The sequence below is a fragment of the Chinchilla lanigera genome, unplaced genomic scaffold (genome assembly GCF_000276665.1).
Source record: "Chinchilla lanigera isolate Chin_1 unplaced genomic scaffold, ChiLan1.0 scaffold00029, whole genome shotgun sequence".
In the NCBI taxonomy this organism is placed as follows: domain Eukaryota; kingdom Metazoa; phylum Chordata; class Mammalia; order Rodentia; family Chinchillidae; genus Chinchilla; species Chinchilla lanigera.
The window spans coordinates 1,809,445-1,831,330 of NW_004955430.1; the positions used below are offsets into that span (position 1 = coordinate 1,809,445).

General features: G+C 47.8%; 1 protein-coding gene across 1 annotated transcript in view; it reads right to left on the bottom strand.

Moving 5' to 3' along the window:
- Positions 1-524: 524 nt before the first annotated feature.
- The window catches only part of Abhd6 (abhydrolase domain containing 6), a 51,473-nt gene continuing 30,111 nt past the window's right edge, over positions 525-21,886 (bottom strand). The window contains exons 4-10 of the mRNA XM_005387302.2: positions 14,202-14,358; positions 12,427-12,540; positions 9,953-10,085; positions 9,127-9,284; positions 5,464-5,518; positions 5,164-5,264; positions 525-1,682 (exon numbers count right to left, since the gene is read on the bottom strand). Of these exons, the coding sequence (XP_005387359.1) occupies positions 1,506-1,682; positions 5,164-5,264; positions 5,464-5,518; positions 9,127-9,284; positions 9,953-10,085; positions 12,427-12,540; positions 14,202-14,358 (895 nt within the window). The 3' untranslated portion in view covers positions 525-1,505. The remainder of the gene's footprint in view (positions 1,683-5,163; positions 5,265-5,463; positions 5,519-9,126; positions 9,285-9,952; positions 10,086-12,426; positions 12,541-14,201; positions 14,359-21,886) is intronic.

Here is a 21,886-nt window from a genome sequence, read left to right on the forward strand (position 1 = left end):
AATACAGTACTTTGATGGCTTCTGTGTTTGATATATTTCAGCTGAGTAAAAACTGCAAAATGATTTCTTTTTGGGGGGAAGGGATACTAGGGTTTGAACCAAAGCCCCCGAGCTACATTCCCAACCTTTTTATTTATTTACTCTTTTTCTTTTGAGACAAAATCTCACTAAATCACTAACTTGCCCCACTAGGCTCAAACTTGTGATCCTCTTGTCCCAGCCACCCAGGGTGCTGGGATTATAGACACCCAGCTGTAAACATGATTTCTTAAAATGAAACTAATCAACATGTAAGCAAAAGCTTCCAATACCCGTAGAGCACATCTTCATTTGCATTTTTATTTTGCAAAGCTGAAAATTGAACCCACGGCCTTGCACATGCTAGGCAAGTGCTCTACCACGGAGTCACACCCCCAGCCTGAAAGCCTTACTTTTAAAAACACAGTTTAAAGTTAACAGAAAATCTACCAACATTGCACTTAATTAGGAGCTCGAAAGTAGGAACCATCTAAACGTTGCTGATCTAGACTTATTAAACTTATTTCACATCATTGTGGTCACTTTTACAGCTGTTTAGACTTATTTTCAATCACATTACTGTTCACAGAATTCACAGAATTCATTAACAAGTTAGTATGGTACATCCAAGGGTTTTCAGGAGCACAGCAAAATAGAATAGAGGCCCGAAGCTGCTTGAGTGTGGAACTTGAATCTGATTATTTAGGTAGGTGTCTAGAGCATTATTGCTTTATTAGTCCTACTTTAAAATAGAATAAATGACCCCTAGGAAACCCCCCCTGTGTTCCGCAGGCTGCACCTCGGTTCCCTCACAGCAGAGCTGACTCGTGAGTGCCAAACCACCCCCGCCCCCAAGCCGCGCGTCGTGCTGCCTAGGCAGGTCTAGGGCGGGCCGTGCCAGAGCAGTGGGCCTACATACGTGTTCCTGTAAAAGGAAAAGGTAGAAACATCTCCCACAACTTGCCGTCTTTCTCCACCGTCTTGTGGCTGATAGACTGCATTCACATATGGGCCTCTATGCAAAATTAAATTAGACCTAAGCAAGGGGGTGCTGTGAATGAGGGCTATGCTCCTACAGGAGCCACTGGCCATGCACGGGAAGACACTTGAAGCAACAAAAACATCTCACATCTCAGTGTGCAGGGAATGTCTCGAAGAAAATGTCCTTGATGGTCATGGTTCAGGGTGGCCGCTCAGCACAAACTCGTCAGCGACGTGAACTTGAAGACTTCTCAGGAGATTTCGGGGCTGGGTTTTCTTATTTTGTTCCATGTGAGTTTCCATTTTGACAAAGAGATCTTGGAGATTTTCTGGGGATGCTGAAGCTCTGTGGAACCAAGGAGAATGGGAATAGGGAACTGAGTTCCTCAGGGACACTGGCGCACCACTGCGTTTGGGGCAGGATCCCTGAGAGTGGTTGGTGGCCGCATCAGGTTTTGGGGACAGGAGCGGATGCTGTGTGCAGAACGCAAGCTGCCGTCTGGGCTTCAGTCCAGCTTCTTGTTGTTGTCTGTACTGTGCACAGAAGCTAAAAAGTCAACGATGAGCTTGGCTGTCTTCCTGGGTCTCTCCATGACCACCGAGTGGCCGCAGTTTTCCAGAAGTTCCACTTGGCAGTTGTTGATTGACTTGGCCAATATGTCTGCCCCACACACATCAAGCACCTGCCGGGACAGAGAGGCAATGAGACAGTAAAAGGTCTGGCCATCCCGTTGTACTCTGGGTGGAATTTCCACCAAGGCCTGGCAGGGGTCAGGCAGCCAGGGTGGGTGAATTTAGCGACCAGGCCACTTTGCTGCTGGGGATTGTGACTGTCGGGTGGGAGTGTCCAGCATGGCTCCATTTCGCTCTGTCACTCAGTACCTGGAAGGACACTGCTGCCAGCAGTGTTGAGACAGAAAACAGTACACTGTCCCTGACGGTGGGGAAGTTACAGTGTGGTGGAGTAGACAGGTCAAAAGACTAGCACGCTACTGGGGGAGGACCCCAGGTGTGAGGGAGCACAGGGAGGGAGGCGCATGGATGAGAAGACATCACTTGTGAGCACCAGGAGACCAGGAGGCAGCATGGAAGGAACCAGGGAGCTTGGTAAGCAAAGGCCATGAAATAAGACAGCACGGAAGCCTCTGCTATCGGGCCTCTGCCAGGTGAGGCGAACAAAACAAAACATACAGGAACTGATCGTATCTGCAACAGGCCCACAGAATCAGGCTCTTTCCTTGAAGCAAAACAGACTTCAGAGTCTAGGAAGAAATCCGGGACATGGGGCTGAGGCCAGCTGTGAGGCAGGGGCATGTGGAATGGAACATCTGTTCTGTGCTAAGTGGGGAATGATCACTTTCATGTCCATGATCTCCTTTGAGCCTTGCTATTACCCCTAGTAGTAGTGGGGTGCACGTAGGGGCTGGGCCACGTGCTCTTGGTCACAGCTACTAAAGGGCCAAGGCAGGGCTTCAGCGCAGATTTCCTGACTCCAGGGCCAGTGCTCCTGCTTCTGCACTGTTTCCACAGGACTGTGGGTGATGGTCTCTCCCTGTTGGTCCCCGGGAGCCCCAAATCACCTTTGAGGCTTTAGGATGAAGAAAGGCCTTCATTGTTCTGGTTCTCATCTCTGATCAAGTGACTCCCTGCTGGCAGAGCCTGGGTCCTGCTTCTGTGACTCGGGCACACAGAGCCTCTTTCAGGCACTTGGCTGTTGCAGAAGGGACATGTGCAACCCCCTGCTCCCCTTGTCCCCATTCCTGGGCTGTGCCATGCGGGCTGACCTAAGACAACACTCCCCTCGCTCCCCGCACACCTGGTGACCACAGCCTGAATGAATTCCTGCCTTTGTTTTCATCAGCCTGGAGAGATTCACCATGATAGCTTTCACTTGGGATCCCCCAGAAGTTCATATATTGGAAACTTTGTGCCTCTGCCCTCGCGAATGGGTTAACAAATTAATGACAGCGGGGTCTTTATGGCTGGACTGATGTCACTACCACAGGAGCAGGTGCTTTCGTGAGAGTGGCTCTGTTAAAAAGTGAGCTCTGTGTGGCACACTTGCTCTGGGTGTGCATGCGATGCCCTCCAGGCATTATGAGGTAGTAATGAGCCCTCCCCAGATGCTGAGCAGATGCTGTCCTCCTCCTGTTAGATTTTCCAGTCTCTAAAACTGTGAGACAAATAAAGCTCTGGCCTTTACACACTACCAAGCCAGGCATTCTGTTGTAGCCTCAGAAAACAAACCAAGATAGGGAAAGGCTCCCTTCTAATATCTTTTTCTCACAATATTCAATAGCACAGGACCCCTGCAAAGCCATGTGGCAGACCCTGCGGTTGTACCTGTACTGTGGGTCTTACAAAGGCTCTGTTTATCACTGCCTCTTCTTGCTTTAAACTTTATGAAGAGCTTTCAGTAGGATGTTATTTCTAAAAAGCCATTACAAGCAGAAAAGGAGCTTGCGGAAGTATAAATCAGTATTTCTTCGGAGGGACTCTAGGGCTTGAACTGTGGACACCACGAACCTGTAGGCCGAAATCCTTAGCTTCGGTACCTTGGAAGTGACTGTTTGGAAACAGGGACACTGCAGACGTAATTAGTTACGATGAAGGCATACTGGACCAGCATGGGTCCTAAAACGTGACTGATGCTTCTAAAAATGGGAAATGTGGACGCAGAGCCAGGCACATACAGGGAGAGCTCCATGTGCGGATGAGCGGCAGTCAGAGATTGCCAGCAAGACCGGAAGCCAGGCATGAGGCAGGGAGAAGATTCACCCTCCTGCCCTCAGAGAGCCACCAACCCCACCGACACCCTGATCTTAGACTGCCAGCCTCCAGAACCACGAGAAATAAATTTTTCTTGTTTAAGCCACCCAGCTGGATATTGTTATGGGAGCCCCACCAAACATGGACCATGTGACAAGACCTATTAAAACTTTAAACACATGAGCTCTTTGACCAGGAAATTTCACATCTAGAATTTACCCTTCAGAAATGCTCACACACTCACTCCACAAACACATGCATAATGATGTTCATGGAGGCACTGCTTAATAGCAAAACCAAGGGTTCTAAATGACCAACAGGTGGGGCACTAATTATAGTATGACACTGCCACATAATGGACTATCATGTAGCTCTTAAAAAGAATGAAGTTCACTGGGCGTGGTGGTGCATGTATGTATCCCTGGCACTCTGGGAGGCAGAGACAGGAGGAGCAGGCGACAATGGCTCACTGTGCTTCCCCTTTTTGGGATTTGTGGGCAGAGCTGGGGACTGACCCCAGGGCCTCTGGCAAGCTGGAATGTGCTCCAACACTAAGCTACACTCCCAGCTCCCTCTCTCTGGTTTTGTAAACAAGGTCCTCTAGGCCAAAGCCATGCCATTTGCTTCCATGCTGTTTAAGGCTGCTTCTACACCACAGGGCAGAATTGAACAGTTTTAACAGCCTGGATTGCAAAGCCAAAACTACCTACTGTCTAGCCCTTTACAGAAAGTTTTCCAACCTCTGCTTTAAGAAATATATGGAGACAAATTTGGGACATGAAAAAGTTTTCATGATAAACCTTTTGGTAGCTGGATGTGGTGGCGCACACCTGTAATCCCAGCACTTAGTAGGCCAAGGCAGGAGGATCCTTGTGAGTTCGAGGCCAGCCTGAACTGCACAGTGAGACCCTGTCTCAAAAAGACGAAAAACAAAAAAACCCAAAACTTTGGTAATCTTTGAAGGTTTTTTGAGTATATAGCTTTGACTTTTTCTTTTTTTTGAGACAGGATCTTACTACGGCTGGCCAAACTTGCCTTGAACTCCTAGGCCAGCACTGGCGAATCGTTTAGAGCTTTCAATGATACAAACAGCCCACTGCACACACACCACAGGTTTGCCACTCCTGTCCTAGGCTCAAGGAATCCCCATTATACATTCCTGAGTAGCTACAACTACAGATACACGCCACTGCGCACAGCTGGTAAAAAACAATTTAAATTGCCTTTCACGTTAAAAGTCAAATGTCAGAGTTCACAGGACTCTGCTCCTGTAAACACTGGCACCCGGCACAGATGTGTGTCACCTCTTTCTGACCACAGAAATCCCCCAGGAGGCTCACTTCATAAAGGACCACTTGCTGCTCTCAAGTGCTTTCACAGGGCCCTGTGACATACCTGGTCTTGTTTCCCCCAGATGATCAGTGTAGGGACCTTAATCTTGTCCATGTTCTGATGCAGACAGTATCTGGACTTCTCACTGACGATCTCTAAAAACACTTGCAGAAAAGGAAGACACAGTGAGTGTGTGCGGGCTTGTGCCCGAGGGCACAAGGGATGCGGGATGGCACAGTCAAGTGGCCACCACAGCCTCTCCTTGGGGGCCCAGAAAACAAAGTTGCAGAGGATTCAGAAAGAAAAGGCAGCGCCCTAAAGCTGCACTTGTACCAAGTTCCAACCAGAAAGAGCGCTACTTACACTTCCGGTAGAAGCTGTTATGAGGGATACGGACATCGACAAGGCCTTGCAGGATCTGAGGACCAACAACCCAAAGTCAGAAAGTAAGAAAAGGTTCATTCTCCCAGGCCCCTCGCAGCCCTGGGACAACCAAGGGCAAGAAAATCTAGCCAGGTACTACATTTGCCAAGGGCCAGGGCTACACACTTTCAGGATGCCTTAATCAGTGTAACTGAGAGATAGGCTCCTAAAAAGCCCTTTAAAAAAATGGGGGAGGAACATGAGCAGAGGGATAAGCGAAACCAGAGGACTCCTGCAGCATGTAAAAAGACAACCACTTTCTCCTGAGAAATTCTCTGCTTTGCTTTAAACACAATCAAGATAAACATAATATAAAAAGAAGACAAACATATCGAGGAATTATTCCCTGATATCCAAATGTAGAACAAAGTATGTTTTAAAAACAGAACAGCTGGAGATGACTGGGGTTTATTATATAATAAAGAAAAAACTACTGAGGGGCCGGGATCTAGCTCAGCAGCACAACTGCCTGCCTGGCAAGCGTAAGGTCCTGAGTTGGACTCCTAGTACAAAACAAAACGAAAAAGTTATTGAGAAAGTTCTGGGGAGGCTCCCATAGTGCTTTGTTTTGTTTTGGTTTTTTGAGACTGGGCAGCCCAGCCTGGCTTCAAATTCTCTATCCTGCCCCAGACTCCCCAGTGCCGGGATTACAGGCGTGCGCCACCACACCTGGCCTCCACGGCACTTTCTGGTTTGGTATCATCTTTGCCTTTCCTGCTGAGGGCGTTGGCCGGAACCTCGGCTACTCACCAAAGAGGTGTCTAAATGCTTGCCCTGCCTCAGAACTCTTACGCAGAGTACAGAAATCACATGAGCAGCTGTCGCTTCCTGTATCCACCTGGGAATTGACCTAAGCCACTTCAGTGCCCTGTCAGGAGCCCTGTGTGCTGAGGTGGGAAGACTCAGCCATGCTGCTTTGGGCTAAAGTGACCCTGAACATGACTAGAACAGGCCTGGCTCTCCAAGTGGAAGCACAGAAGCGAGACAATGACATTTGCTGAGCGATGTTGTGCTCAGCATTAGTCCTGTTCCCATGTACCTTCCACAGCGCACCCATCCACCCTGCGCCTCTGCTTGAGTGACGACGGGCACACCTGTCCTTCCTGTTTCCGCCTCACATGTGCAGGAGGCTGCTCATCCTGCATCCCCAGCGCATCCACCCTGCGCCCCTGTGTTATCCAGGCATCTCCCACCCATCCAACCCGTTCTCTCCCACAGGCCTCCGTCATGTGTGCACGCACATGCATCAACTCATGCATCCACATATCCGGAATCTACCCACCCACCCATCCTCCACCCTGAGTCATCGAGGCATTCTATCGTCCTCCCAACCTAGACCTGGGACTTCCTCAGCAAACACTGCTAAACACAGGGCACAGAACAGCCAGTTAAGGCGAAGCCCCTGATCTTACAGGGCTCCGAGTGGAAGACAGACCAGAAACCACAGTCACTACGCAAGATGGCCAGAAGTGCTGGGTGCTCGTGGTCTCCTGGGAAGGACGGCTGTAGGAGCTCCCAATGATTATCTCTCAGTGCTTTCCTACCCCTGACTACTCAAACCTTGAGAGTCTTCTAAAACACTGCTCACACGGTTCTGGAAGTGATCAGGATTTCAGAGGCAGAACACACCACAGAACCAGCTTCTGACTGCTTCCTCAGGACAAGCCATGCCTAGTGACTGCATCACGTTTACAACGGCTGAAGAGAACTCATTCTCCCGAGCCCTGGGGAAGACCCACCATGAAGTAGGCAAGGTCTGTGCCTACAACGGAGAGAAATAATTTGGAGCCATGAGGCCTCAGCTATGGACTTTGCTTTCCTGGTCCTGTCTTGGTCAGTGTCCTCCTCGGGACACAACACCTGACACGCACAACCCGCAGGAAGTGCGGTGTACTCTGGCTCATGGTTGCACCCATGCTTGGTCGGCTCAAGACGGAAAGAGCACGGCAGCGCGGCACAGCGGAGGGAAGCTGTTCGCGTCTCGGTGGCCAGGAAGCAAGGAGTAAGGTTGAGGGAAGGCGGAGTTGAGGGAAGTCAGCCTGAGGCTGCCGACATCCTACCTGATGCCTTCACCTACCATACCCTCAATGCAGCTCTTATGTGGCCTTCCAGCCTGCCACCTCTCCCTGCCCTGCTCAGAGAATGCTACCTTTAGCTACTTGGTCACTCAGGAATTGCAAGCCACTTGTGATTGCCGGGCCCCACTTCCAACCTCCCGGTAAGTCCTGTCTGCTCCTCCTCCGGGCACATCCTAGCTCTCCCCTCTCCACTGTGGCCACAGAGGTCCACACCATCGTGTCTCCACGTCACAACAGCGCCTGGATTTCTGTTTCCATTTATGCTCGCCTACAATCCCACAGAGTCTGCTACTGTCCTTAGAAAAACACTGGGCTCCTTCCCATAACTACAAGGCCCTATAGGATGAGCCCCGCAGTCCTCAGGTGCGTCTTGGGAGTGTGTGGTCACACTATGTTCGTCATCGTATTCAGTGTCACTTGCCTTTTTACTTAGGCCTCTCAAAAGCGTGCCGGTGCTCAGGCCTGCACCACATGGATGATGCCAGCTCTTCCATGGCTGACGGAATCAGTGCTGGCACAAATATCAAGGAGTACAGCCCCCATGAGTAAAAGCCTCAATTTTATGAGTGCAAAGTGCTCCTAAGCACCGCCCCTCCTTTGGTACTAGAGACTGAACCCCGGGCTGTGACAGTGACAACATCCCCAGCACCTCTGTTTTTCTGAAACAGAATCTAAGTTGCCCGGACTGGGCTTGAACTAGCAATACTCTCAGAGTGCTGGGATTCTGGGCATGCGCTGCCATACCCACCTAAGACTTCTTTTTTTTGTTGTTGTTTTTTTTTTTTTTCCAGTACTGGGAATCGAACTCACAACCTTGCGCTTGCCGGGCAGGCACTGTGCCGCTGAGCTTAATCCCCAGCCCCCAAGACTTTTTTTTTTAACTGGCAACGTGATTTAGCCCCTGCCTCCCTTTCCGACTTCCTCTCAACCCGTTCTCTCCCTCACCCCCCAGGTCTAAGACAGATGGCTCCTTCTACTGCCTGAATTTGTGCACCTTTTCACTTCTGCACACACTGATCCCTCTGACAGGAAGGTCAAAGCTACCCCTGGCTGCCTGTTTTTCAATCACCATATCATCTTCATGTCCTCTCAAAAGCATTTTAATTTGTAATTTTTTTTCTACTTGTTAATTGTCTGTCTCCTGCACTAGACTGATCTGCCCAGGGGCCCTTTCTGTGTTTCACATTTACAACTATGTCCAGCAAAGTCTGACATATCACAGGCACCCTGCAAGTATATGTGAAATGAATAAATAAAAGAGGCCGGGCATGGTGGTGCACGCCTGTAGTCCCAGCATTCAGGAGGCTGAGGCAAGAGGATCACTGTGGGTTTGATGCCAGCCTGGGCTACAAAGTGAGTGCAAAGCCAGCCTGAACTGCACAGCGAGACCCCGTCTCAAAAAAAAAAAGAGTAAGTGGTGGAAGAGGACACGATGGAGCTGACGGTAGATGCAGCACAAAATGCATGAGGAGCTGATACCCAAGCGCCTGGCAGAGGGCGGATGTGTGGCTGCTGAGATAATTACCTGCTGGGGCACCTTGAAGCGAACATAGGAGCAGAGCTGGAGCATCTCACTCATCTCTTCTGGGGTGGATGGGATCAAGGGAATCTTCTCTACAGCTTCTGGTTCCTGCAGCTCTTTGAGCCGCTGTACAAACTGATTGTCAGTTGAATACTGCAGGCCTGTGGGATTCAAACCAAAACAGCTTGACAGTACATCTACTTTGCAACAACCCTCATTTTATGTAGGGAACTTCCAGTAACAGCCCAAAGCTAACACATTTCAGGTTTCTTTCACCAGATTTCTTTTTAATTGGTACTGCTGTCTTTGCTATAAGACAAAACCATGTTTAGAGAAAGAAACAACAAAAATCCTTCAAGATACCTGTTTTCATGCTGGTTACTCACATTGTGGCCTGTGGACTAGGACTTTTGGGAGCCTACAAGAATCCTGCCTTAGCTTCCCGGAGTGCTGAGATTATAGGCGTGCTTTCATACGGTTATTGTGGAAATTAAACTCATATAAAGACCTTAGCAATTGAGAGCTCAATGCACGCTGAATGTTAACATTCACATTATATCTCAAAATATCTATGTGCTTCAAAGCACTATGCCCATTTTAACCACCCACCTCAAATTCTTTGTGGAACAGGGTTGGTTCCACACTTTAAGTCAGTCTGGTGATGACTCTGAGTATACAACCATTGTCTGGTTAAAGTCATCACTAAAACCTGCATATTTCTAAAGTTCCCATCAAAAGAGGATTCTAAAGACAGTCACAGCAGACACTGGCCACCTGTGTCATTACTGGGCCATGCCCTCTTCTCTGGTCACACACGGGATGCACTCACCAGCGGGACACACCAGACTCAGGCTGGAGATGTCTGACGGGTAGTAAGCAGCGTACACTCCGGCCACGTGGCCCCCCATGGAGGTGCCCACGAGGTGAAAGGGTTTCTTGTTCAGCTTAAGGCACTCTACAAACTAGGACGGGAAATGAGAAGCAGCGAGGTTATCAGTGAGACCACGGCAGTGGCGGGTGATCGCCCAGTGGAGACTCCGGCAGCACTGAGCTGGCCATGGGCAGTGGGAAATGCTGTGGGCAGAGGGGGGCTGAGACTCTCCTGGGCCCATTACTGAGACAGGCCTACGGTAAGCGTGTGCTTCCCCTCACTTGGCACAGGTGACTGAGGGGACGTTCCTAAGTGTAAAACCAGCAGGGGTTCCCCTAAGCCGCAAGTCAGGGAGCTTTTCCAGGAAGGCGCAGAGAAACTGTTTTCTGCCGTGGGGCTGCACATTTTCTGCTGCAACTGTTCCTCTTGCCATCGTGCGGCAGGACAGTACCTAGGTGAGTGACTGGTCTGCATCCCAGTGAGACAGTTAACAAAAACAGTGCTTGTTCCATTCAACCCAGCTATAACCCTTCTGGGTATCTTCCCCAAAGAAATAAAAGCATTGTACCACAGCAATATATGTGCACCCATGTTTATAGTGGCACAGTTTGTAATACTTAAATCTTGAAAACAGCCCAAATGCCCATCAACCAATGAATGGATAAAGATATGGTTTTTTTTTTTTAATATACTGGAGTACTACTCTGCCATAAAGAAGCATAAACTTGGGCAGGGGATATAGCTCAGTGGCACAGCACTTGCTTGGTAAGCACAAGGTCATAAGTTCAATTCCCAGTACCAAAAAAAAAAAAAAAAAAGGATAAAACTGAGACATTGAGCTGGGCGTGGTGGTGCATGCCTGTAATCCCAGCACTTGGGAGGCTGAGGCAGGGAGGTTGTCACAAGTTTGAGGCCAGCCTGGGCTACAAAATGAGTTTAAGACCAGCCTGAACTGCATAGTGAGACCTTGTCTCAAAAAGACCAAAAAAACAAAAACAAAAACAAAAAAACTTGAGACATTTCCAGCTAAATAGATGTACCTTGAGACCATACTCTGAAATAAATCAGACATGTTTAAATACCACATTGTTTCTCCGATGTGAGAGACCGAAAGTATAAATAAGGACCAAAATGTTAACAGATACTGGGAAATGGGAAGAAAATGTTCAAATAAGGAGGGGAACAAGGGAGGGAGGAGGGGGAAAGGAAAGAAGAGACGAGAAAAAAAATAGAAAAAAAAAAAAAAAAAAAAAGAAACAAAGCCTTTGTAAATAAGCAGGGGAAAAGGGATTGAAGAGTGGGGAGGGGGATGGGAAAAAAAGAACCAAGATGTATCACGAACAGGCAAAAATTCCCTATGTTGAATGTTATCCTTATGTATATCTAAAACATACCAATAAGTTTTTTTTAACTCTTTTTTTTTTTTTTTTTTTGCTACCAGGAATCAAACTTAGGACCTTGTACTTGCCAGCAGGCACTTGTGCCACAGAGCTATATCCCCGACCCCCAATAAGTTTTTTTTTAAAAAAAGGCCAGAAAGCCCAGGGGTCATAGTTGACTGACTCCTGCCCTCACTGACAGCCTGTACTGTCCACCCACCCATCAACTCATCTATCCAGCATCTAAGATTTTGTTATATATCTATTATGTATGAGGAATGGGGATCCACTGCTGAGGATACAGCAAAAGGCCAAAGAAATAAGGTTCCTGACTTCATTAAAGTATGTGGGTCAATGCAGATGGCAGGCAGTACTAAATACACATCATCTGGGAAAAATACCTAATGTTAACCTGAAACGTAGAGCTACTAAGTTCTGAAATGGCCATGGGCTGCCGTGACCAGGAAAGCCCAGCTAGAGAGACCTGGAGGTGGATGCTGAGATAGGACAGAATGCAGAGCACACCGTCCCTACCAGGCAGAAGTCTACCGCCGCCACCCCGCAGCTGGTAAGAGAAAAAATAGACCTCCAAAGAGGGAAACAGTCTTGAGGAATTCTGAACTCCCTTCTCTTTGGTCTTTTTGAGACAGGGTCTCGCTACGCAGTTCAGGCTGGCCTTGCGCTCACTTTGTAGCCCAGGCTGGCCTCGAACTTGCAACCATCCTCCTGCTTCAGCCACCCGAGTGCTGGGATTACAGGCGTGTGCCATCATGCCCAGCTGTGACCTCCCTTTTCCAGGAGCTGAGAAAAGGCCTAGGCTGTCTTCACAGGCAAGCGCAGGAGGCTTAGAGGAGCGCAGTCTGTCCTAAGCGCTGACCCTCAACAGCTGACCTAGGACGGCGTCGGGCTGCCACGTTACGAGGTAGTGCTTGTGGACGGAATGTGCGGCAGGCTGCTCACGAGCCAGGGTGGAAGCTCTTGCCTGCCCGCCAGCCCTGAGCATGCAGTGGTGGGCAAGACCCAGGCAGGGCAGTTGCGGAGGATCCTGCTTACCTGATGGATCCTCTTCACCTGTCCGTCTATGGACAGGTCATCCAGGGAGGAGCGGGTGGTGCCTTCATGTCCTGGCATGTCCACACAGACCAAGTGCAGGTTCTTCGGAAGGAACTGAGGATACACGGGCCCAGACAGTCAGTACCGGTGTGCAAAAGGTATCTACCCACTTTTCTGGCAAGGGTGCTGCCACGTACCAAGTGACCTGGAAAGCCATCCCCGGGGTTGTACGGTCCTGGGCCTCCTCCACTTTTACCCAGTTACTGTGCATAAGCAGTGCTGATAGCCTCCTGGGCTACAGACTCCCGGAGACTAATACACATATGAAAAGGGCTCAGCAGATAGCTGGAAATGGGGCACAAAACTCGGGCTAGCAGGCTTACTTTTCTTGTTTTCTTTCTTTCTCTCTCTCTCTCTTTCCTCCCTCTCCCTCTCCCATAACACAGCTGACTTGGATCTAGAATGGATGGTTCTATTTTCCCAGAGCCCTGGCCAGCTTCAGAGCCAACAGGAGAAATGCTTTCCCCCAAGCCATGTTTGTTTTATTTTTTGAGACAGGGTCTCCCTGGTCCTGAACTCACTATGTCACACAGGCTGGCCTTGAACTCTTTGCCTCGGCCTAAGTGCTGGGATTACAGATGTGCGCCACCACACGCAGCTTCCCCAAAACCATGTCTGATCAACCTATGCTGGTTTCAATTTTTCTAATTCTTGAGATGACTTTTATCTCACACCACCTTTTACCATACTGAGTTTCCCACTTTCAACGGGGAAACAAAAACATCAGTAGGAACAAACAAATATCCACTCACAAAGAAGGGGAGGTGGGAACAGAGGTGAGGAGTGAAGGCATGGAGATGAATGTCCTCCCAGTGGCATGTGGAAATAAGAACACAAGTAACTGGAGCACATATGTAAGCATTTTCCTCTGGGTGTGGAAAATACCTGGGACCCCGCAGGTATGGTCAAGGACACCCCTTCCATGACTCCTGCGAGCCCCAAAATTCTCTAGCTGGGCATTCTTAACAAGCACAACAAGCACACCAGGACAAAAAGTAACTTGGACAGTTATTCTAGAAGGCTGCCAGATCAAGACTGTTTCTCTAAACGGCTAAGATGAGAAAACAGACTCAGGCCTGGTGGCACGCGCCTATAATCCACTCACAGAGAAGGGGAGGTGGGAACAGAGGTGAGGAGTGAATGCATGGAGACGAATGTCCTCCCAGCACTACAGGAAGCTGAGGCAGAAGAATGGCAAGTTCGAGCCCCGCCTGGGCAACTTGGTAACTCAGGGAGACCCTCCTTCCAAATAAAAAATGTCTGAGAAAGGGCGAGAGATGCAGCTCAGTGTGAAGGCTCTGGTTCAATGTACACGGCAGGGGAGCCGGGTGGCGTGGTGGAGAGTGGGCTGAAGTACACGGAGCGCGAAGGGGAAGGCATGAGAAGAAGGGTATGAGGGGAAGAGAAGAGTCCAAGAACAAAGGCTTGTTAAACGCTCGGCCTTGATGACTGGCAGCTCTGAGCTGAGGCTGGGGCAGGAATAGGAACCTCCACTAAAACGAGGGGAAAAGGTTTCTAAGGCACAGATTTCACAGATAATGTCCAACTCAGCCAATTCTGCCTGCGAGGGTCATCTGAATGAACTCACTACACTGTGTTAGTTTGAAGACTGAACTTCAGCTGTGGCTCTGGGCTCCCTCTGCTGTCCACTATGGCTGGGACATCACACGCACACGGAAGCCCCGTCCTTCTAGTGGAGAAACGGCAAACCGCACCTTGACCACGCTGAGCCACATGTCCTTGTGCGCCGAGAAGCCATGGAGCATGAGGATGGACGGCCTGTGCCCCGGCCTGCCCCGGAAGGAGTAACAGAACTGATAGTCTTCGTGGTGCACGTAGCGAACCTGCATGCCCAGCGTCCTCCGCCAGTACCTGGGGAATAAAGGCAGAACAAAGGCAGCACGCTCTTGGTAAGTGGCTCTGAGGCACACACGTTCTCTCTCGGTATCCCACCTAGTGGTAAGTCAAACACTGTTCCCAGTTCTTGGCCTCTGGGAGCCCCCAGGTCTTCACTTTCAGGAAACACTAAGAAGGGTTTTGGGGGTACTGAGGACAGAACCCAGGGTCTCGGCACTGAGCTACATCCTGTCTTCTCCTTTTTTTAAACAGTCTTCTTAACTTGCAGAATTGCCTCTGCTGGTCTTGAACTTGCAATGTTCCTGCCTCTGCTTCCCAGAGTGCTGGGATTATAGGCATGCCCCATCCTGGCTGGCTGGGAGTGTTTTCTTAAGAAAGCATAGCACCTAGCATGTCACACACAGCAACTTTGAGTTAATGTCTATTTCTCGGTACTCTGAGAGTGTTAACTTGTTTCTTGAGGACCTTGTGTACTCGTTCTCCAGCTTTTACTCTTTACAACATATGGTAGCTGCTTGAGAGCTCAGCTGCTGGTTACATAAGACTCGGCAGTGCTGCAGTGTGGTCCCGACTCGATTTCAATATGAAATTTCTATCAAAACAAACTCAACTCTGTGCATGAAGAATCTCTCCAAAATGAAAGATAACTCAATTAGAGACTCACTTTGGGATATATCTGACACTAAAGAACTCGCCAAATCTTGTAAAAGCAGATAACTGAAACCAACTAGTTTTAACCACTTGTACAAAATAAGGGAAGAAGGAGGTAAGGATATAGATTCATATTTACTTGTATCTGCACACCAAAATGTGGGGGAACACAAGCCACTAATAAGTATCTGAGTGGAGGTGGAGAACAACGGCAGGGGGTAAAGAAAGAACAGACATGGGAGGGATAGTCTGTGCTCTTTTTGATACTTCTTCAGTGACTTCACTGCCATTTCCATTTCTACTAAAAATATAATAGAAGCCGGGCATGCTAGCACACGCCTGTAATCCCAACACTGGGGAGGCTGAGGCAGGAGGACTGTTGCGAGTTCAAGGCCAGCCTGGGCTACAAAGTGAGCTCAAGGCCAGCCTGAACTGCACAGCAAGACCCTGTCTCCAAAAGACAATAAATAAACAAATATATATATATATATAATAGAATTGGTTAGCTTAAAAGCTCATTTGATAATGAGGAAGCAACCATTTCAAAATTCTAAGTCACAGCATCCTAACGTTTGTTCTTTCACTCAGATGTCAGCTTATCCATTTACTGACTGTATGATCTTGAACCTCAATTCCTTCATAGATGATACAGAGAAATGCTGCATTCCAGTAAGAAAATGGCAGAGGTTGAAAAGATAATCTACATATAATGTTTTACACAAATCCCAGTATCTGGTAAATATTCAGTGAATGGTAGATACTGCTACTACAGAAAAGCAATTCCGTCTTTGCAATGTATCATTTGCCAACACGCAAGACAAAAGCTGGGGGAAATATCTGCAACAAACACAACAGCCATACTTGATATTTTTATCTGTACTGCTGCCTTCCCTTTCTCTCTTCTTTGTGGTGCTAGCGATCAAGCCCAGAGCCTTATGCGTGGTTGACAAGCACTTTGTCACTAAGCTAAACCCCCAGCCAAAGACTGATATCCTTAATGTACAAAAAAGTTCACAAATTGATATATAAGTCATGCTAAAAGTACTGGGAACCATGCAACTTAATCACAGGAAAAATAAATAGAGCTATTAGTGCTGAACAAATATAGGAAACAAATTAATAATTACAGATATAACTATCACACCAAGATATACCCATGGACTTGCAAATTATAAAAGATTTTTAAAACCAATTACAATGTTTAACCCTTATATGAGCAACCTAGTATTTCTTTTTTCTTTTTTTTTTTTTTTTTGGCTTTTTTCCAGTACCGGGAATTGAACTCATGACCTTGTACTTGCCAGGCAGGTGCTGTGCCGCTGAGCTAAATCCCCAGCCAGAGCAACCTAGGATTAATGATCAAGAATCTTTAAAAGCCTCACGGGCTGGGAACACAGCACTCGCTATATGTGTGAGGCCCTCATTGACCCCGGCACTGCAGGAAATTAAAACTACACCAAGAAAACCATGCTCTTTAGCCTAGTAATTATTCTTTCTTTTTTTTTTTTTTTTGAGACAAGGTTTCACTATGTAGTCCAGGCCGGCCTTGAACTCAGTATGTAGCCCCAGCTAGCCTCAAACTTGGGGCTATGCTCCTGCCTCAGCCTCCTGAGTACTGGGATTACAGTGCACTACCACATGCTACTCTTCTATGAATAATTTATCCCAATAAAATAAGCAGAAACCCTGAGGAAAAAAAATTTAAGGTATACAGAACAGTGTTATTTAAATTGGAAAAAACCCAAATACTGTATTAACCTTAGTGTCCATTAATAGAAAACATATAACATAAATCACAACATATCTTAGCCAATGTAATACTTTGCTGTTAAAGAGGTTTTCAAAGAATATTCAGTAACATGGGAAAATGTTAATGACATGATGTCAAAAGCAGGACCAAAGTTTTCATACTACTAATTCCAACTGTGCTAACATGTTTTGTGCGTACACAGAAGATGGGGCGAAGACCAACAGGAGGAGGCACGGAAGAAAAGGGCTCAGGAGTAATCTGGATCTCCCTGTGTTCCCTCTGCATCACCTTCACGCTCCCCGCAGCCCTCACAGGAAGCACAGTGTGACGGCAGAGGAGAGCAGCGGCCTCGCGAACAGGCGGGGCTGAGCAGCTACAGGACACGCTAGTGGCGGCAGCTGGCGACCATGGGGAGGGCGGGCCAGGAGCTGGAAGCGGCGGAGACCCGGGCCCGGGACGCGGAGAGCTGGACCCCGCGCCAGGAGAGGCAGGGCCGGAAAATGCGCCCGGACGCCAGGCTGAGGAGCTGAGCACTTCATCGCCTGGCAGGACTCCCACCAGTCTCGCTTAACTGGTTTCCACAGCAAACCTCGGCCTGCAGCGCTAGGACCAGTGAGATGGCGGATGTCAATTTCAAATGATCCCCTCCCTCGGTGAGGCTACAGGCCCAGCTAAAATACTGCAGAAGACCCACGGCCCAGGTGTGAAAGCGCAGAACGCCGCGTCTCTGGGGTCACCACAGGAAGAGTACATTATCTCTGCGGCTCACAGAGTCAGAGATGAGGCCGACTGGCAAGCTTACAGACGGGAGCACAAGACTTAAGGTGAGAGGAGTGACTGTCTCAGGAGCAAGACCTTTTACAAACAGTACAGAAGTCAAATGCTCCCGTTCAGGACAGAAGTCAGCGAGGGCTCTACTGACCTAAATTGAGAAATCCAAAAAAGGAACTTCCCCAGTGCCGAGTCCTCGTTCTGTAAGTTTCTCCTCCAGTTAAAGGGAAACTCTGAAGAAAGTACTTACAGGTCTCTCTTTTTTTTAAAATTGTGGTAAAACAAACATGGCGTGAAGTGTATCACCTTAACGTGTAATCCAGTGTAGCTTGCTGTGGAGGTCAGCTCCTTGTGGCTGTCAGATGGAGGTTCCCGCGTCTGTGCTGGCTGTCCGCTGAGGACTACCTGCTTCCTAACACTCACTGTGTTCCCTCCCACTGGCCCTCGCCAACTTTCAAGGAGCAGCGGCACTGAGCCCTCCATGTGCCTTGCACCTCTCCGCCTTTAGGGGTCATGGTGATTACGTGAGGCTCCCGTAGATAATGTCCTTGTTACTTACTTATTTTTGGTACTGGGAGTCAACTCAAATGTCCTTGTTTTGAAGTCCATTGTATACAACCTAACACAGTTACTGCAGGCAACACTGCTTCATCACGGAATGCTGTGTCAGCAGTCACAGGTTTGGGGGTTGGGGAGGGACATCTTTCAGATGCTAATGTAGTAATTCTGCTTACCAGAGGTGTGGAAAGTAAGCTTTTTCCAGATGGCTATCTAGTTGGCCCTTCTGCTTCAAGGAATGCTACCTTTGTCAGAAATCAAACCTATTACTAGACTTGATTCAGTACTCGACTGTATTACTAGACTCTCTAGTTCCACTGGTCTGTCTTCCTCAGTGCCCGTTTCACACTGACTTGACTTTTGTAATATTATAATTAGTCTTAATAGCTGGTAATACAAATCATCTTTGTTCTTCTTAGAAATTGTCTTGCTTAATTGGTCCTTTGCTTTTCCTTACAAATTTTTAGTATCAGCTTATTAAAGTCCATCAAAAGGCTGGGTGTAGTGGTGAACATCTGTGATCCTACCTACTCAGGAGGCTGAGGCAGGAGGATCACAAGTTTGGGTCATCTTGGGCAACTTAGCGAGACCCTATCTCGAAATTTAGAAGAAAGTTTTTCCTTAAGTCTCTTTTTTGAGACAGGATTTAGCTCTTATTTTCCACACTGGTGTGGTTTGTTTTTGTTTTGTTTTTTTGTTTTTTGTACCAGAAATGGAACTCAGGACTTAGCACTTGCCAAGCAGGTGTCATACTGCTGAGCTCTACTCTTGGCCCATTCCACACTGGCCTTGAACTCACTATGTAACCCAGGCTGGCTCTGAACTGGAGGAAATCCTCCTGGTGCTGGGACTATAGGCATATGCCATCATACTCAATTTTCAAATAAAAAAATTAAAAAGGGGTGGGGATGTGGTTCAGTGGTGATCACTCCTGCATTCAATTACCAGTACCATAAACAAACCAGAAAAAAAATTCCATAAAAAAGAAACCTGTTAGTTGGGCGCGGTGGTGTACTCCTATAATCCCAGCACTCTGGAAGCTGAGGCAGGAGGATTGTTATAAATTCAAGACCAGCCTGGGCTACCAAGTGAGCTCAAAGCTAGCCTGGACTGCACATCGAGATCCTGGCTCAAAAAGACAGAAAGAAAGAAAAGAAAGAAAGCAAGAAGGGAAGAAAGGAAGAAAGGAAGAAAGGAAGAAAGGAAGAAAGGAAGAAAGGAAGAAAGGCAGAAAGGAAGGAAGGAAGGAAGGAAGAAAAGAAAGAAAGAAAAGAAAGAAAGAAAAGAAAGAAAGAAAGAAAGACAAAGAAAGAAAGAAAGAAACCTGTTGTAATATAGTGAATCTGTACATGACTGCAGGGAGATCTGACATCTTTAGAGTAATGTCTTCCAACTTGCAAATATACTTCCATTACCTGGATCTTTTAAAATTTCCCTCATAAATACTTTGTAGTTTTCTGTGTAGAGCTTGCCATGTTACTCTTTGTGTTATGATTAGTTAATTTATAATTACTGATGCCATGGTAAAGAACACCATTAAACTCTTCATTTTTCATTTGTTTCATTTGTTGCTGGTACAGAGATACATTTGGTTTGTGGTTACTAATCTTGTATTAATCATCCCAACCAAACTTACTTATTAATTCTAACAAATTATTTATAGGTTCTTTCAGATGGCCTACGTACACAATCCTGTCATCTGCAAACAATGCTAATTTTATTTCATTTCTAACTCATATCCCTTTTACTCTCTTAAATTAAATTATTTACTGCATTTTTTAACCCTGATTTCACAACTAAGTTTCTTTGGTAGAGCAAAAACCTTGGAAAATCCCAGGAACAGTCTCGGTATGTTCATCACACAGGGAAAACCAGAACTGCCGCCAGCAGCAGAGGAAGCCCTGCACCCAGGCAATCACAGCGCCCCCGCTTGCCGCTCTGCTGACTCACATGAAGCATCTGGCACCTCCTACAAGAGCAGCCACGGCCCACGTCACTGTGGAAGTGGGCTGGCCACACTCCGGGGCCACTCCGCCCCAGAGAGCTGCCCTGGGGACGGGCTGCAGCCTCTGAGGACACCTGAGCCCAGCCCCCGAGGAGCTGGGAAGACCTGGAGGGAGCCAGGAGTGCATGACGGGATGGCTGCACCCCGCCCTTGTGGTTTTTCAACAGGGCAGCAGGGGTGGGGTGCAGCAGGGCCACCTCTCCGGCCTGCAATTCCTGTTTGCCTGGCAATCCTGAAAATTAACTGATGCACCTATTTTGCAAGCTGATCCCACTGGTGGTCAGAAAGCCTTTGGGATAGCTGTAATTAAGGGAGATAAGTGACTCCTGGTAAAGCTGCTCATTGTATGACAAGTAGGGTGTAAGTGTTACTTGCATCCTCGGAGGAAACAGGTTGTACTTTTCAGCGAGGTAGAGGGAGCGACTCAGGATTTCTGACAGCGTCGGCAGTGGCGCCACGGGTGCTGGTACTATGATCATGATCCTGCATGTCACAGTGCCATCTGGCATGATCTGAAAGGATTTCTAGGACTTCCATCCTCCTCAACCAGCTGGGGTTTCTTCGTGTTTATCTTCCGGCTGCAACTCTGAGCTGTGTGATCAGCCTGGGAAGGCTTTCAGCTCACGGGCATTGAGCTGGGCATGGCGGGGCGTGCCAGGAGACACAGGCAATGGGCCTGCTTGAGCCCGGGAGTTTAAGACCAGCCTAGGCAATATCACAAGACCCCATGTCCAGCATTTTCCGTAACATTCAAAAGGTGGAAACAACTCCAAGTGTTCAGCAACAGCCGAGCGGATAAACAAAATGTGGTCTGTTTTTCCTGCTATAAGAAAATACCAGAGATTGGGTAATTTATAAAAAGAGGTTTAGGGCTGGGGATATAGCTCAGTGGCACAAGTGCCTGCCTGGCAAGCGCCAGGTTGTGAGTTCAATACCTGGTACCACAAAAAAAAAAAAAGAAAAAAGAGGTTTATTTTGGTTTATGTTTCAAGAGCCCGGAAAGTCCACACACATGGTACCAGCCTCTGCCCAACCTCTGTCCAGGGGTTTGTGCTGCTTCCACTTGGAGCAGAAAGCAGAAGGGACTAGGCGTGTGCAAAGGAGACAAAACAGGAGAACTGCCTTGCTTTACAGCAACCCTCTCACTCAGTACATGGTTCAGTCCCGCTAGAACTGTACAAATCCCTAACAACTGAATTGCTTTTTTTTTTTTTTTTTGGTTTTTGTTTTTTTGGTTTTTTCCAGTACCGGGAATCTAACTCACGACCTTGCGCTTGCCAGGCAGGCGCTGCGCCGCTGAGGTAAATCCCCAGCCCCCTGAATTGCCTCTTAAAGGCCCCATGGCCTCTCAACACCCTTACTCTGGCAGTCAAATGTCAGCATGAGTTATAGAGGGAAAACCATATTCAGATCGTGGCGCATAAAATGGAATATTATTCGGCCATAACAATGACTGAAGTCCTGATTCACAGTACAGCATAGGTAAACCTTGAAAACATTGTGCTAAGTGCAAGAAGTTCGACAGGAAGGTCTCATATTGGATGACTCCACTTATATGAAATGTCTAGCAGAGGCAAATCCAGATGAAAAGTAGATCAGTGGTGGTCAGGGGACAGAGGGTGGGAGAAGCGGGGAGTGACTGCTAACGGGATGGGGTTCCCTGGGGAGATGGAAGAGCTCTGAATTACACAGTGATGATTGTAAAGCACTGTGAATATATGAAAACCAACAAACTGCACACATTAACATGGGGAATTTTATGTGAATCTGACATCAATAAAAATCAAACATTTGCTATGAAGTAATTT